Raw genomic sequence first — 16,516 nt, forward strand, 5'->3', positions numbered from 1 at the left:
ATTAAAAGGGGAGTTAAGGTGTAGTGCAGAACAGTTTGAATAGTATGCTACTGTTTATATAAATTTTTAAAATGGGGATGGGGGACCAGGGTAGAGAAATATATATGTAATTGCTGTTATGATAAACTATCTCTGGAAGGAGATATAAGAAAACTGGTATCATTAGTTGCTTCTGGTTGAGAAGAGCTGGGTGGCAGGGGACAGATAGAAGAGTTTTCATTAAGCAGTTCTTGGTACCTTTCAAATTTTGTGCCATGTGAATGCATTAAAAATAAGTTACATTTAAAATATACTCAGGGTTTCCCTGGTGGCGCAGTGGTTGAGAGTCCGCCTGCCGATGCAGGGGACATGGGTTCGTGCCCTGGTCCGGGAAGATCCCACATGCCGCGGAGCGGCTGGGCCCGTGAGCCATGGCCGCTGAGCCTGCGCGTCCGGAGCCTGTGCTCCGCAACAGGAGAGGCCACAACAGTGAGAGGCCCGTGTACCGCAAAAACAAACAAACAAACAAACAAAAAACAAATATATATATATAATAATAAAATATGTATTATATATGAAAATAAATTAAACTTAAGCAAAATAAAACATTGCTTATGCAATTCATGTCAATCTGCCCTTTGCTAGTGGCTCAGCGAAGCTTTAATTTGCCTTCCCTGACTTCTCAGAACCTTCCCTTATCAGACACTCAAAACCTTGTCCTTTATTAATTCCCCACTGAATGCACTGCTTGGCCTCCTGGTGGACCAAGACTGGAGCCCCCAGGCTGGTGCTCTCATCCAACCTTGGCTTTGCCTATTGCATACCACGGTCACTGCACACTGTCCCTCCTTGTAAAGCTCTGAGCCGGACGGTTCCTAGGCCCTCTCCTCCCCCATCCTCCGCATGCCTTCAGCTCATCTCAGTCGGCTACCTAAATCCTCGGTTGTCTTGGGACAAGAAGGGGAAGGGAAAAACAAAAATAAACAGCTGATATTGTATGGGGGTGAGATTATGGATATTCTGTTTTCATTTCCTCTTTTTACTGTTGTCATAATACACAGGTAATAAAATAAATTGAAAAAATGTTTGATTAATAATTAATTCCTTTCAGATACCAGTTTCTCTCATTTCTTTCATAATTCAAATTAATAACCTACAGATACTTATTTCAAGTGCCTTATGAAATCCTATAAATTGGCTTTTATGCTTTATAGGGTGACCCCTATAAAAATGAGGTCACCATGGCTACCTCTAATCAATGTGTGCTTCTTCTTCCTCAACCTCCCTGACTTCTGACCTCTCCAATTAAACTGAGAGCAGGACCCCAGGCTTCAGTTTCTCTTGCAGCTGTTCTGTACAGGATTTAACAGCCTATGCAGAGATGGCAGAAAAGACCTGAGTCTGAATGTTAGTCCCATCAAGTACTAGCCATGTGACCCTGAGCAAATTACTTCCTGCTGTAAGTCTCAGTTTCCAATCTGTAAAGTAAGATTAATAGCAGCTAAACCTCATAGGGTTGTTATAGGCAACAAGTGTGATAAAGCTTGACATACCTTGAAAGGGTGTGTGGAGTACAATAAATACCAGAGAAATGTTAACAAAGTTGCACTATCACCTAACATCCCACAGCCATTCCTGCAGGAGGGCAGAGCCGTGACTGTTCTTATGTCCATTTCTCTCCCAGGTGAGTCAGGTCAACACCACCTAGCCTAAGTCAACATAATGAGCCTACTCCCCTCTCTAGTGATCTGTGTAGGCATACGCATGTGACCCAGCTCTGGCCAATGAGAAACAAAGAGAATTCTGGTGAGGGGGCTCTGGAAAGGCTGCTTACTATTAAACGACACAGGGTCAATTTTTCCTTCTGCTAGATGTTGTGATGTGTGTAGTGGAATGGCTAGAACTGTGGTAGCATCTTGTCACTATGATTCCAATAACATAACAAAGTGATAAGATGTCCCCCTCCCACAAGGCACCAGAGCTGGTCTGTATGACCAACAGAATATGGCAGAAGTGATGGTATGTAGTATCTGAGATCAGGTTATAGAAGACACTGGGGGGACTTCCCTGGTGGCACAGTGGTTAAAAATCCTCCTGCCAATGCAGGGGACACGGGTTCAAGCCCTGGTCCAGGAAGATCCCACATGCTGGGGAGCAACTAAGCCTGTGCACCACAACTACTGAGCCTGCGCTCTAGAGCCCGCAAGCCACAACTACTGAAGCCCATAAGCCTAGAGCCCGTGCTCTGCAACAAGAGAAGACACTGCAATGAGAAGCACCCCAACAAAGAGTAGCCCCCGCTCGCCACAACTAGAGAAAGCCCGCACACAGCAATGAAGACCCAACGCAGCCAAAAATAAAGATAAATTAAAAAAAAAAAAAGAAGACACTGGCTCCCATCTTGAGCTTCCTCTTCCTCTTGGATCACTCACTTTGAGGAAAGCCAGCTGCCATGTCCTGAGGTCATGAAGATGGTGAAGAGGCTCACATGACAAGGAACAGAGGCTTGATGAGCTGAGTGAGCTTTTGGAACTGGATCACTGATTGAGCCCCAGATGACAGCAGCCCAGGTAACAGCTTGACTCCAACCTCATGAGAGACCCTGAGCCAGAATCACCTAGCTAAGCCACTCCCAGATTGCTGAACCACAGGAAAGTGACCTAACGGGTTTCTAGTTTTAAGGCACTAAATTTTAGTATAATTTGTTACACAGCAATAGATAACTAACACAATTCCCTTGTTTATAAGAAATAATTGTTTTTCAAACATTTTGACAATGACCCACATGAATAAATTAAAATCATGACTCAGGGCTTCCCTGGTGGCACAGTGGTTGAGAATCTGCCTGCCAATGTGGGGGACACAGGTTCGAGCCATGGTCCAGGAAGATCCCACATGTCACGGAGCAACTAAGCCCGTGCGCCACAACTACAGAGCCTGCGCTCTAGAGCCTGCAAGCCACAACTGCTGAGCCCACATGCCACAGCTAGTGACACTCACGAGCCTAGAGCCTGTGCTCCACAACAAGAGAAGCCACCGCAATGAGAAGCCTCCGCACCGCAACGAAGAGTAGCCCCTGCTCGCAGCAAGTAGAGAAAGCCCGTGTGCAGCAATGAAGACTCAATGCAGCCAAAAATAAAATAAATTAAAAAAAAAAAAATCGTGACTCAGTATACATATAGAAAAAATTGGAAAAATGTTTCAAAAAACTATAGTTATTATTTACAGTACATTCTGATATTTTCTATTTTATTTTATTGGAAAAATATATATTGGGTGCTAATCTTTTTTAGAGACCATTCAGTAGTTTTTTTTTTATTAATAAGACTATAAATAAAGAAAGGCATCCTTTTTTTTTTTGGCCACATGGCTTGTGGGATTCTTAGTTCCCTGACCAGAGATCGAACCCAGGTGCCCTGAAGTGGAAGCTCAGAGTCCTAACCACTGGACTGCCAGGGAATTCCCAAGAAAGGCAACTTTTTTTTTTTTTTTTTTTTTTGCGGTACGCGGGCCTCTCACTGTTGTGGCCTCTCCCGTTGCGGAGCACAGGCTCTGGACACACAGGCTCAGTGGCCATGGCTCACGGGCCCAGCCACTCCACAGCATGTGGGATCTTCCCGGACCGGGGCACGAACCCGTGTCCCCTGCATCGGCAGGCGGACTCTCAACAACTGCGCCACCAGGGAAGCCTGAAAGGCAACTTTTTGAAGATCAATTCTCCACGGCATTTCTACATGACTTGGGACAGCTCTTGTCCCAGATTATATTTCCAAGGATATTTATATAAACAGAAAGCCTTGGAAGATAGAGATAGATTCTCCTTCCTGGACAGACGGCAGGTTTGTTCCTGACCAGAATAACAATGTCTTCTTCCTGTACAAAGTTGGATGAATCTGCCAGAAGCCTGCTATAATACTGCAGTTTATCTAAGTGTGATTGGTTCCTTAGCTGTAAGATAAACCCACTGTGTTACTGGGTTCTAAACTGATCTCATGACCCACTAACAGGCTGCAGCTGTTGGTCTGAAAAACATCATATCATGTGACAACAAAAATTTCTTCTATTGCAAGCATCCTCTGTCACCTCAAGGTATATAAAAGGAGAAGCAGGGGCCAAATAACCTTCAAACTAAGTAATTAACACTTAATTTTCCTAACAAAACTACTCAGTACCAGCTGGGCCCTTCTTCCCCTGCCTCCTACCTATGAAATTAAAAAAACAAACAAACAAAAAAACCTGCTTCTGAAACAATGGCAGGGGCTCATACCTACGGCATCGCTGATTTCCAGATCAGCCAATAATTGCTTTGAGACCTTAATCACCATCTGCATATTTCCAAAAAGTCCCTCAAAATCAATGTTTGGTATCTGAGAAAGGAAAACAAAACAAAGATGCATAGAAACAAAATTAATGGCATATCATTCACCTTAGGAACATCTCTTCAAAGGATGATACAAAAGCTGCTCAAGGTTATCTTCACTCACTCTCACGAAGTTTCCAGAATGGGAACATCTAACATCGCCTTTAGTGTCACCATCTGTCCTTGATCCAACTACTTTCTGCTCCCCCCTCCCCTACTACCATAGTAAAATGACCGTAGAACCAATTTCTATAATTGTACTGGGACACAAATTCCACCCAGTACCCAAAATCAGATGGCATCGTCCACTTCCTAGAGAAGTTCTGTGAGTGACTGCACCAGAAGTCCACACTCAAGCTGAGCCCAAGTGGTCAAGTAACAAGCAATAGGATTGTAAATCCCTGGGATACCAATAACGTTTTTTCCCTATTTTCGGCATCTAAGAGAGTGTCTAGCATACACATATTAGTAAGACTTTCTGGAATAAACCTTATACAATCAGGTGCTACAGCCAGGTAACCCACCATCCCCAGACGTCATTATATTATTGCACAGCCTCCCAGTAAAGTGACAATCCCAGACTCACTGGAACTGTTTTCAGGAGCCACAGAAACAGGAAATGTCCTAGGAATTATTGCAGTAACTTAAGTTAATAAGTTAATAATGGACTTGATAAGTGACAGGATGGTGAACGCTTAAGTTGATGACAAATGTAAACTGGGGCCCTTGAATTAAGAGCAGCAAACCCAATACATTTTATTTCAAACCCAATAAATCTTTGTGGTGAAAGCTCCCGTACCCTAATGCATCAGGCTTGGAGAACCACGTTCAAGGCAAAGCTAACTTTCTCCCACAGTTCCCACCTGTGCCTGCTGCAGGGGTACCATGATCCGCTCCATACACATTTCCAGATCCCGAATGTAGTCTCTCTCCGTCTGAAGAAGTTCCTCTATCACCTTGGCTCTCTTCTCCAGCATCCTCTGCTCTGGGCTTTCAGTGGACACAGACCCAGAAGGGGCCACTAGTGCTGAAGACTGGGAGGAGAGGAGTGTCATTTCTAGAAAGGAAAAGAGAACTGGTCAGTAGCTCTGGGTGTAAAAGCAGGCCTCTGCAATAGTTTCAGTTGAAAAGAACACATTCTTTGAGAACCAAAGGTCTTGCAATTGTCAATCATCAGGAAATCTGATCCTCAAGTCAGTTCTAATCACGAAGATGAAGAGCTTAGAAAGCCATCCCTGCAGAAAGAACTTCTCCCATCTGCGATACCATTTCTAGAATCTGTCCTAAAAACAAGTAGCTGGCCCATTTTATGAGGACAAATCAGCGTCTACAACCTCCTTGGGAAAGAGGTTGAAAGAGGTGCTGTTCTTAAAAAGAACTGCTTGGTTAAGAATCTGCCAGCCAATGCAGAGGACATGGGTTCGAGCCCTGGTCCAGGAAGATCCCACATGCTGCGGAGCAACTAAGCCTGTGCACCACAACTACTGAGCCCACACGCCACAACTACTGAAGCCTGCACGCCGCAACAAGAGAAGCCACCACAGTGAGAAGCCCGCACACTGCAATGAAGAGTAGCCCCTTGCCACAACTAGAGAAAGCCCGCGTGCAGCAACCAAGACGCAATGCAGCCATAAATAAATAAATAAATAAAAAGAACTGCTTTCACTTAGTTAGGTATAAAACCCGTTTCATGAACTTAGCAGCAGAAATACCAAGCTGGAAGTTACAAATACTGATACAGCACATTAAAAATAATATTATGGGGAACATAATAATGCCAACTAAGGGAAAGACAAAAATTAGGTAGGAATTATCTGTCTGAGATCTGGGTGACTGTAGGGCCCACCTTATTCCAGTTACTGTGATGGTGGATTAATATTAGCATGTAATAAAATATGTAAAAACTGTTTAGATTCTCCCTATCATAACATTAATGAAGGGGACTTCCTTGGTGGCTCAGTGGTTAAGAATCCACCTGCCAATGCAGGGGACACAGGTTTGAGCCCTGGTCCGAGAAGATCCCACATGCCGCGGAGCAACTAAGCCTATGGGTCACAACTACTGAGCCTGCGCTCTAGAGCCTGCAAGCCACAACTACTGAGCCCACGTGCCTAGAGCCTGTGCTCCCTAACAAGAGAAGCCACCGCAATGAGAAGCCCGCGCACCGCAACAAAGACCCAACGCAGCCAAAAATAAAAAAATAAAATAAATTTATAAAACAACAACAACAACCAAAAAAACATTAATGAAGACTCACAAGCAAGTTTTGCTACTTCAAATGTCCTGGAAGATACAAATGTCCTATAAGTACGAAGTTCTTTAATAGTATTTTCAATAAAAAAACCTCTATAGAACCATACCACATGATCTAAGAATGAAAACAAATATGTATTTTGTCATTAGCTTTTACAAATACCTGTTACTTAGATACATATGAGGAGAGAACTATTATCTTATGCATGAGATGGCATTTGTTCATTTAAAATGAATGTTAAATGCTAAAATAAACTGAGAAAATTTCAACAGTGAAGCAATCTCTGCTGTTTACTTCAAATTCCTTAAGATCTACTTTAAAAAATGACAAATTTGGTAAGTAAACATACTAGCAAGTCTGAGTTTGATTACAAGAATATTTTTACCCAGATCTAAGAAGCAAAAACACAAGTGTTCAAACTACTTACGGAAAACTAGGCTTTCACAGCAGATTTTAGTCTCCAAAAACCTTCCCCACTGCTCCTTCTCTAAGAATTTAGGAATTCCAATGTTTAAAAAGTGTAACCCAGATTCTGGCTTCTAAAGACTACTCTTCAGTAAAAGGAACCAGAATTCTTCATGTGGAAAGGGCATGGAGCCAACTTGAAGGAGCTCCCACTGGCCAAATCTGTACAATTTGAGTATCAAAATAACTAAGCACAGCAAAGCATTGTAATCCATTGACTAAAGTAAGAATCCACGAGCTCTTATTGATAGTATATAAGTATATAAATAAATGGGGGAGAAGAGAAAGCTCTTTCTTATGGTAGAATGTCAGCTAATAAATATAGAACAATGGAATTAGAAAAATCAGTATTTTGCAATCATCGGAATAAAATTTGGTTCAGGAACAAACCATCAGTGAATGATTCTGGTGTTGGTGGTAGGGTTTTGATGATGATCGGGATATCTACATAGTTTTGAATTAGTTATTAAAAATTATTTATTACAAAAATGAAAAAGTGACTCTAGAGTGGAGAAGTGGGTTACACCATAACCTAGTAATCAAAATTAACACGACCAATTAGGGACAAATAGACATCATGTGCTACCAAATGTCAGGTCTAGAAGTAACACAATAACCCTATATAGAAAGACAGTCGAAGATGCATAATCTGAAATGAATCTTGAGGAAACATCAGACAAACCTAGGGGTTTGCATCCTTCAAAATGTCATGTCATAAAAGAGGAAGCCTGAGGAGCAATTCCCAATTAAAGGTAACTGAAGGACTTCCCTGGTAGTCCAGTGGTTAAGACTCCAAGCTTTCACTGCAGGGGGTGTGGATTCCATCCCTGGTTGGGGAACTAAGATCCCACATGCACATGGTGCAGCCAGGGAAAAAAAAAAAAAAAAGGAAGAAAGAAAGAAGGAAGAAAAGATAACTGAAGAGATGACAAATAAATGCAATGTGTGATCCTGAACTGAATCCTGATCTGGGGAAAAAATTGCTACAAAGGACATTAATAGGACAAGCTGATGAAACTGGAATATAGACTATAGATTGGGTGTATGATTAAACCAATTAAAAATTTCCTGAAATGGACAGCTACACGTAGAAGAATGAAATTTGAACATTCTCTAACACCATATACAAAAATAACTCAAAATGGATTAAAGACCTAAATGTAAGACCAGGTATTATAAAACTCTTAGAGGAAAACACAGGCAGAACACTCTTTGACATAAATTGCAGCAAAATATTTTGGATCCATCTCCTAAAGTAAAGGAAATAAAAGCAAAAATAAATGGGACCTAATTAAACTTAAAAGCTTTCTCACAGCAAAGGAAATCACTGACAAAATGAAAAGACAACCTACTGAAAGGAGAAAATATTTGCAAATGATATGACCGATAAGGGATTAATATCCAACATATATAAACAGTTCATACAACTTAACATCAAAAAAACAAACAACGCAGGACTTCCCTGGTGATGCAGTGGAGAAGACTCTGCGCTCCCAATGCAGGGAGCCTGGGTTCGATCCCTGGTCAGGGAACTAGATCCCACATGCATGCCGCAACAAAGAGTTTGCATGCCACAGCTAAGGAGCCTGCTGGTGCAACCAAATAAATTAATAAATATTAAAAAAACGCTATTTCAAAGTGGGCAGAAGAACTGAATAGACATTTTTCCAAAGAGGAAATGTAGATGGCATATGAAAAGATGCTTAACATCACTAATTACAGGGAAATGCAAATCAAAACCACAATGAGATATTAACTCATACTTGTCAGAATGGCTATGATCAAAAAGAACACAAATAACAAATGTTGGCAAAGATGTGGAGAAAAGGGAACCCTCCTACACTGTTGGTGGGAATGTAAACTGGTATAGCCACTGTGTAAAACGGTATGGAGGTTTCTCAAAAAACTAAAAACAGAACTACCATATGACCCACCAATTCCACTCCTGGGTATATATCTGAAAAAAAAAAAACACTAATTCAAAAAGATATATGCACCCCAGTGCTCATAGCAGCATTATTTACAATAGCCAAGACATGGAAGCAACCTAAGTGTCCATCAACAGATGAATGGATAAAGAAGATGTGGTGTGTATACATATACACACACACAATGGAATACTACTCAGCCATAAAAAAAGAACAAACCTTTGCCATTTGCAGTAACGCTGATAGACTTGGAGGGAATCACGCAAAGTGAAATAAATCAGACAAAGACAAATACTGTATAATATCATTTATATGTGGAATCTTTTTCTTTGGCCGCTCCATGCAGCACATGGGAGCTTAGCTCCCTGACGAGGGATTGAACCTGCGCTCCCTGCATTGGAATCTCCAAGTCTTAACCACTGGACTGCCAGGGAAGTCCCTTATATGTGGAATCTAAACAATACAACAAACTAGTGAATATAACAAAAAAGAAGCAGACTCACAGATATAGAGAACAAACTAGTGGTTACCAGTGTGGGCGGGGAGGGGCAATAAGAGGGTGGGGGAGTGGGAGGCACAAACTGCTGGGTATAGCATAGGCTCAAGGATGTACTGTACAACACGGAGTATACAGCCAATATTTTCGAATTACTGTAAATAGAAAGTAACCTTTAAAAATTGTATTAAAAATATTTTTTAAATAAAAAAAATTCCTGAAATGGCACATCTATTGTGGTCATGTATGAAAATATCCATATTACACACTGGCACTTACTAAGGGGCATGATATATGCAACCTAGTCTCAAACAGTAAAGAAAAAAAAGTGTGTGTGTGTGTGTGTGTGTGTAGAGAGAGAGGGGGAGAAAGTAAGCGAGAGAGAAAATGAAAACAAAAATATGGCATAATGTTAAATACTGGCAAATGTGAATAAAGGAGGATCTGTGTACCACTGCAATTTTCTATAAATTTGATATTATTCAAAATAAAACTTAAAGACATAATTAGAAAATTTCTCTTTTTTTGGTAGAATGACAAAATTTCAAGCATAACTCTTATTTCATCAGAAATTAAGTAAATTATGATTAAATTAATTGTAGTGTACAAAAAATTGATTTTCAATGGCCTTATTTTAAATTTTCTTCGTGATTTCAAAGCTACAGAATTTCAGTCTCAAATATGGTTTCAGAAGCTGTAAGTTGAGAAGAGAAATTCACCTTAAACACAGGACTAAAAAGCTCTGGAAAGGGAGAACACTCACTGAATTCCTACCCCGTGCTAGGCGCTTTACGTGTTATGGCCCTGAACTCATTTAATATTCACATCAAAACTCTAAAGTAGTATTATTATTCCCATTTAACAGATAAGAAAACCTAGCCTTTGAGAGACTGACCAACTTGTCCCAGCCTATGTAGTGAGTAAATGGCAAGTCTGGAATTTGAATCTAAATATATTTAAATCCAAATCCTGTATTTAAATCCACTATTCTGCACTATTCTGCCTCTCTAGCCTGGAATCTCAATTTTAAAAGGTCAGGGCCTATTTGCTTCAAATCTTAAAAATTCCCTGGAAACTATTATCTCTCAAGAATCAAAGTTCTATTAATTATAATACTTGAAAGCATAAAATACCAGCAAGCACTCATCAATTAGAAGTCAGCAACTTACAACCTAAGAGACACAATTAGATTTTTATTTATATTTAAGAAGAGAAAAAGAAATGGTAACAATTCTTCTAAAATATCAGCATGCTATTTTTTCCCTGCAGGTGGATTTATAAATTCTGGAACAGACTTTAAAAAACAAAAAGGAAAACAGTTTAGCTCAATCAAAAATCCCTGTGGGGTGTTTTTGCTAAATTGTAGTTTCCTGGGCACCACCCCTGAGATTGATTCAGCAAATCTGGGTGGATCTGCAGTTTTAACAAAATGCTAGGTGCTTCTGAAGATGCAGGTGACCTCCAGGCTCCACACACACATGAATTAATACTCAAGGATTAAATCAAACTAGGAATACCTGGCTTGAAATAGCTGCAAATGTAAAACTGTTTTTCCATTATTCCAAATATACCCTAGGGGGAAAAAAATGATCAACAATTTTACTATCTGGGACACCAAAGTGAGAGAGTGGGCCCCTCACTCACCCTGAAAGCCTTTGAATCGCGCACTCCCCCACTCTTTAACTGGGGGAACCCTGAGAAAGTCCATTTTCACCTCTGGGCCTCAACGTCCTCATACGTACAATGAGGATAATAATACCTGTTTTGCAGAACTGTTGAGCAAATTAAACAAGGTAATTACTCAACACAAGTTAGTTCTCCCACAACGGGCCAGAAAATGCTACCTGTACCAGGTTAAGGTAAAATGCACCGAGGAGAAATGGTTCAGATACCATAAAGTTCCACTTTTCTATAAGAACAATAAAATCTGGGGATGCGGAAGCACATGGAGGAAACTGAGGCCCAGTACCAGCCTAACAATAAAAGTTGCAGACTAGCCCCACTTTCTTCCTAGGGTGGCCCGGGAGGCGTTAGGAGCTGGGGCTGACTGCACAAACTTACTACTGTGATAAAGCAATTAGGGATGGGTTGTTTTTTTTCTTTTGTCCCACCCCATCCCCTCCCCCGCAAAGTCCCCATTCCACTCCTTCTCGAGATATCCTCACCCCCTCAGGTTAGTGCATGGTCCCAGGCTCATACCTCAGTGTTCCTAGGAAGCGATTCAGTTAACCTGCAGCTTCCCACAACTCTACCAACCACATTCCAAAGCAGAGTTAAAGAGAAAAGCCAAAAGCCGCTCACTCTTCCCTTGCCTCTGAAAGCTGGCTCCGTCTTTGCTGGGGAAAATTTTTGAACCCCAGCGAGGTCCCAAGCGGCACTTGAATGAGGCGGCTAACTGTTCTACCTGCTTTTGTGAGGCTCCAGCAACCCTGGGACGTACCTGCAGCGCCAAAATTCTGGTGCAAATGTTCCCACGGGTGGAAGGGCTGGCAGGCAGAGCAGAATCTTCCCAGAGCTCTGGAATGCTCCACAACCCCCTAAAATCCTTTGAATAGGGTAGGCATTTCCCCCAGGCTTTCCCATATTTACATATGAATCGTCCCGAGTCCTCCAGGCTATCACAACAGGGCCTGTTCTAAAGGACGGAGCTGGAATCCTCCACTTCCTGGACTGAGATGCAGAAGAGCGGGCCCAGCTCTGCTCAGAGTCAGTGCCTTTTCCCTATTAGCTTTCCTTTCCTAGTCCTAAAACAGCCACAACTCCACTTCAGGAATTGTTTTTTTTTAATGTATTTATTTTTGGCTGCGTTGGGTCTTTGTTGCTGCGTGCGGGCTTTCTCTAGTGGCAGTGAGCAGGGGCTCACTCTTCCTTGCACGTGGGATCTTCCCAGACCAGGGCTTGAACCCGTGTCCCGTGCATTGGCAGGTGGATTCTTAACCACTGCGCCACCATGGAAGCCCACTTCAGGAGCTTTTAATCACGAGTTTTATCTCTTTTTCCTACCCCTTGCTACATATTGTGTTTTTTTGGGTACTCTTTTCAGGGAAGCAGTCTTATAAGAGGCAAGGATGTAAAGGGGGCAGCATTTGTCTACTTTTCTGCCCTTAGGACCTCTCATTCGGCAGGCAGTCCCTCTCCCTGGCCAGGCACAGGCCTCACTTTCCGCGCCCCCTCTGCGCTCCCCCCCCCTCCCGCACCGGGTCTTGGTACTCTAGGTACCTTACCCTAAAGCCATCAGAATGCATATCTTACCAGGCTGGTCCCAGGACAGCAAGAACAGCACAGAGTAATTTACTGGAATTGGGAGCCATGCTCACAGCTCACAAACATTTACATTTTAAAAGAAAGTGAGGAAAAGAAAGTTGCCGAACAACATGTCATTTTTGTTTAAAAAAAGAAGGTGGAAGAAGAGGAGGAGAGAGAAAAAAAGGAGAGAAAACATGCAAAAACCTCTACATATTTCCATATACACACATATAATATGTAAGTGCACAGAAAAAGGTCTGGGAAGAGGATACACTACACTTCTCAGCGAGTTTTGCCTCAGAGAGGGAACTGGGATTTGGGATAGAAGGATCAATGGGGACTTGAGCTGAATCAGTACTTTTTAATCCCACAAGAATCTATTAATGTATTGCCAGTAATTTAAGACAAACTGTCATGCTAGCCAAGATTCATCTCTACTAGTGAAATTTTAAGCAATCTGAGAGAAGAACTTTTGGTAAAGAGCCATCCCACTGCTACTAGGATGGCACCATTGACTCCTGAGGCTTTACTGGATGGTGCCTAACTCCCGGGTTATTGCCTCCCTCCACCATCGAATGCAACTCTTTTTAACTTTAAATTTTACCACATATTTATATGGCACTTACTCTATGTGTCAAGCATTGTTCAGGCACTTTACAAATACTGGCTTATTTAACCCTCATCACAATCCTACTATCGTCCCCATCTCACTACTGATGAATGAAGAGAAATTCAATAACTGGCCAAGTATGTGGAAGATGTGAGCCCACACTGGCTCCAGAGCCTGCAATTGCTACTCTGCCTCTAGTGCTTTTTCCAGGCAGGCAAATCTTGGGAACTGTGACCTGGAAATCTACTTGTGGGTTTTGGTGACCACCTGGTAGCTAATGATAAAATGATGTGATTTTAAAGCACACTTAACCTCTGTATAGCCACAGGTCACCCACCATTAAGACTGTGAACAATTATGTATTTAATCACATATACATATGTTCACATCATTATAGCTGTAAAACCCTACTCAGTATAACGTAAATAATCCCCCAGACAGAATCAAATCTAGCAGTGTCATACACAGTAAATATTCAATAGTATTCCAGACAATTTATGGCAGAAATTATGTGCAAGTGAAGGGATGTTTATCAGTGCATAAAGAAAATTTAGAAACCACCAAAATTTCTCCCAAAAGGGGCCTGTTAAATAAATTGCTGTGTATCTGCATAACAGAATACTATTACAGCCACTGAGATACAGATTTATATTCATTAATACAGAACATTGTCCCATGTGTGTTGTTAAATGGAAAAAGATTACAAAAGAGTTTGTGAGAGAACTGCAATTTTGTTAAAAAGGGAAAAATATTTTCAATGCACATATTTGAAAATGAAAAAGTCTTGGTGACAAAATTCTGATTTTTTTCTTTTCTTTTCAACTTACTGTATTTTCTAGGTCCCCTCTAGTGAACATATAATATTGACGTGACAAATAATGAGGTGGAAAAAAGAACATGTGCTATACAACAAGAATACTCTACTACTCAGTCCTCTCTCAATTACCCTGTTAAATCCCTTTCAAATTCTTTCCTCACTTTTTTATAATCTGAGATTTCTTTCCTGACCTAATCCCTTCAAATTGCTGAAGAAAATGGGTAATAAAACACTTGAAATAACAATCTGCTAGTCTAATAAGAAAAGCAAAAAAAAACCCCACCTGCTTAGCAATCTGTTTAGAAAACTCTGAGAGGAAGCGATCTTTGTAAATTTGTTCATATTCCCACCAGGCCAAGCAGGGGATCGTTAAGTCCTGGTTTTCCATGTGACCACATCACTCCAGCCAGCCCACCTAGCCCCACCACTTCTTTTCCTTCAGCACCTATGTTACTTGTATTTGGAGAAAGTTTATCCTGCTCAATGTTAAACTTTCAGCACTGTGGTCCCTGACTTTTCTGTAGGACTCATAGCAGACTCTTCCCGGATCACCAGACTTCAGGGAAGGATCTATTATATTTTGGTCCTAAATCTCAACAGTAACTGAAAAAACTTTCCCTGTGCCTTTTGCTCAGTGACTGCCTTGCCTATTGTGGCAAGTAGCCTCCATCCAGCACAATCCCTGCTGGCAGGGTTTCCACCTCGGGAAACCCATTTCCCCCTTCTTCTACCAGACCCTGGCCTCTAAAAGAAGAGCAAACAAGAGTCAAGTGCCCAGAGTACAAGAGTCTGCAACTTCTTATGCTGCCAGGATAGCGAAATTAACACTAGATCCTCTGAAACACCATTTTTGAACACTCACCAAATCCTAGAAAGGTGTGCTGTTAGGGTGCTTAAAACTATGAGGTTATTATTATTGTTGAATCTTTAGGCAGCAGAAGTGAAATAACCAAGAAGGCAAAGATAGTTTTTGTAAAATAATAATTAGAAATAAACCATCACTGTTTAATAAGCAAATTTTGATTACAATCAGCCAATAAAACTTTAGATGAAAACTTTATTTTCAGACACACATCTGATGTTTTATTTACCAGGTCTCTTGAAGGAAGGTATTATTGCTCTCATTTTTCAAATGAGAGCAAAAAGCAATGAAATGACTTGCCTGAGACCACGCAGCTAATAACTATTCGAAACTAGCATCTCAAGCCGGTGCTTTCCATCAAATGTCAAGGCCTGTTCTGGGTTGCATGGCTTTTTGATATGAGTGTGGCTGTTTCCTGCGCTGTATTTCCATTTTTGATAATAACATTACAGTGATGTCTCAAATTTTGCTCATGAACAGGACCCTCTGGTTATTTTTCTGTCCTACTCTAGAAAACCAGATTTTCTTCAGCTTCTATTAGTTTACTTTTTTTTTATTATTAGTTTACTTTTATTCCTTCCACTTGTTCTCACATGTTATGTATCTTTTAGAACTGTGTACAAAACAAAACAAAAACCAGTTGACCTGAGTTATAATCCCGTTCAAAGTTTTAATTACAAAAATATATGAAAATATTGAATAGAGAGCTACCATGCAGACTGCTAGGAGATGGGGCAAAGTACAGAAAGCTGAAAAGCCCTCTAAAGCTTTCTTCCATCTCAGGCAAGTCATTTCATCTGTCTGGTCCTCAGGAATAGCAAAGCAAGTGGGGTGAAACTAGGTGGTCTCAGACATAAATTCATGAAACAAAACAATAATACAAAATAGAATGAGCTTAAGCATTACGTATTTTGGTTACATTAATTTAAAAGGGTGAACCCAGTCTTTCAAAATAAGGATTCTTTCCAAGTGTGATCCAATATTTTTATGGTAAAATCTGATTAAGCCTAGGATATCAGTTAGTACTATCTTATTTTCTAGCTGAAACCTGGGGAAAAAAACAAAACCTCAATATGAGGGAACATAAATTGGGTTTTCCCCGGGACCCCAGTCATTCATGCTGTACAGGCTTCAACGAGCTCTCAGCATCGCAATAGTCACTCTGTTCCCCTATATCTCCCCTGGCTTCCACTTCTAGGGACATATGTGGAGCTGCTTCTAGATCTTGAGAGGGCAGCAGGCTCAGTGAATTAAGGTACTCAGACTACAAGTCAGAAGATCTGGGGGTCTAGCCCTGCCCCCACCTTACCTGAAATGTTACACAGCCTCTCTGGGCTGTTGTTTCCAGGTGTGTATAACAGAGCAGTTGAGCCTCTTTGGTTACTTCCAGGCTCTAAAATCTTATGTACTTTCCTACTCTGTTACTTCACTTACTCCTCTTGGTTTGGTATAACTACACTAGTCTCTAACTAGCTCCACAAGGAGTGTCACTTAGTGTG

The 16,516-nt window shown here is 41.1% G+C and overlaps 1 protein-coding gene across 3 annotated transcripts in view; it reads right to left on the minus strand.

The window, feature by feature from the left end:
• The window catches only part of DNMBP (dynamin binding protein), a 108,164-nt gene that overhangs the window by 21,200 nt on the left and 70,448 nt on the right, over positions 1-16,516 (minus strand). For all 3 annotated transcript variants that reach the window (XM_024735031.1, XM_024735029.1, XM_024735030.1), the window contains 2 exons: positions 5,203-5,396; positions 4,247-4,346 (listed from right to left, as the gene is read on the minus strand). In XM_024735031.1, the coding sequence (XP_024590799.1) occupies positions 4,247-4,346; positions 5,203-5,396 (294 nt within the window). The remainder of the gene's footprint in view (positions 1-4,246; positions 4,347-5,202; positions 5,397-16,516) is intronic.

This window comes from Neophocaena asiaeorientalis, unplaced genomic scaffold, assembly GCF_003031525.2.
Source record: "Neophocaena asiaeorientalis asiaeorientalis breed wild unplaced genomic scaffold, Neophocaena_asiaeorientalis_V1.1 scaffold240, whole genome shotgun sequence".
In the NCBI taxonomy this organism is placed as follows: domain Eukaryota; kingdom Metazoa; phylum Chordata; class Mammalia; order Artiodactyla; family Phocoenidae; genus Neophocaena; species Neophocaena asiaeorientalis.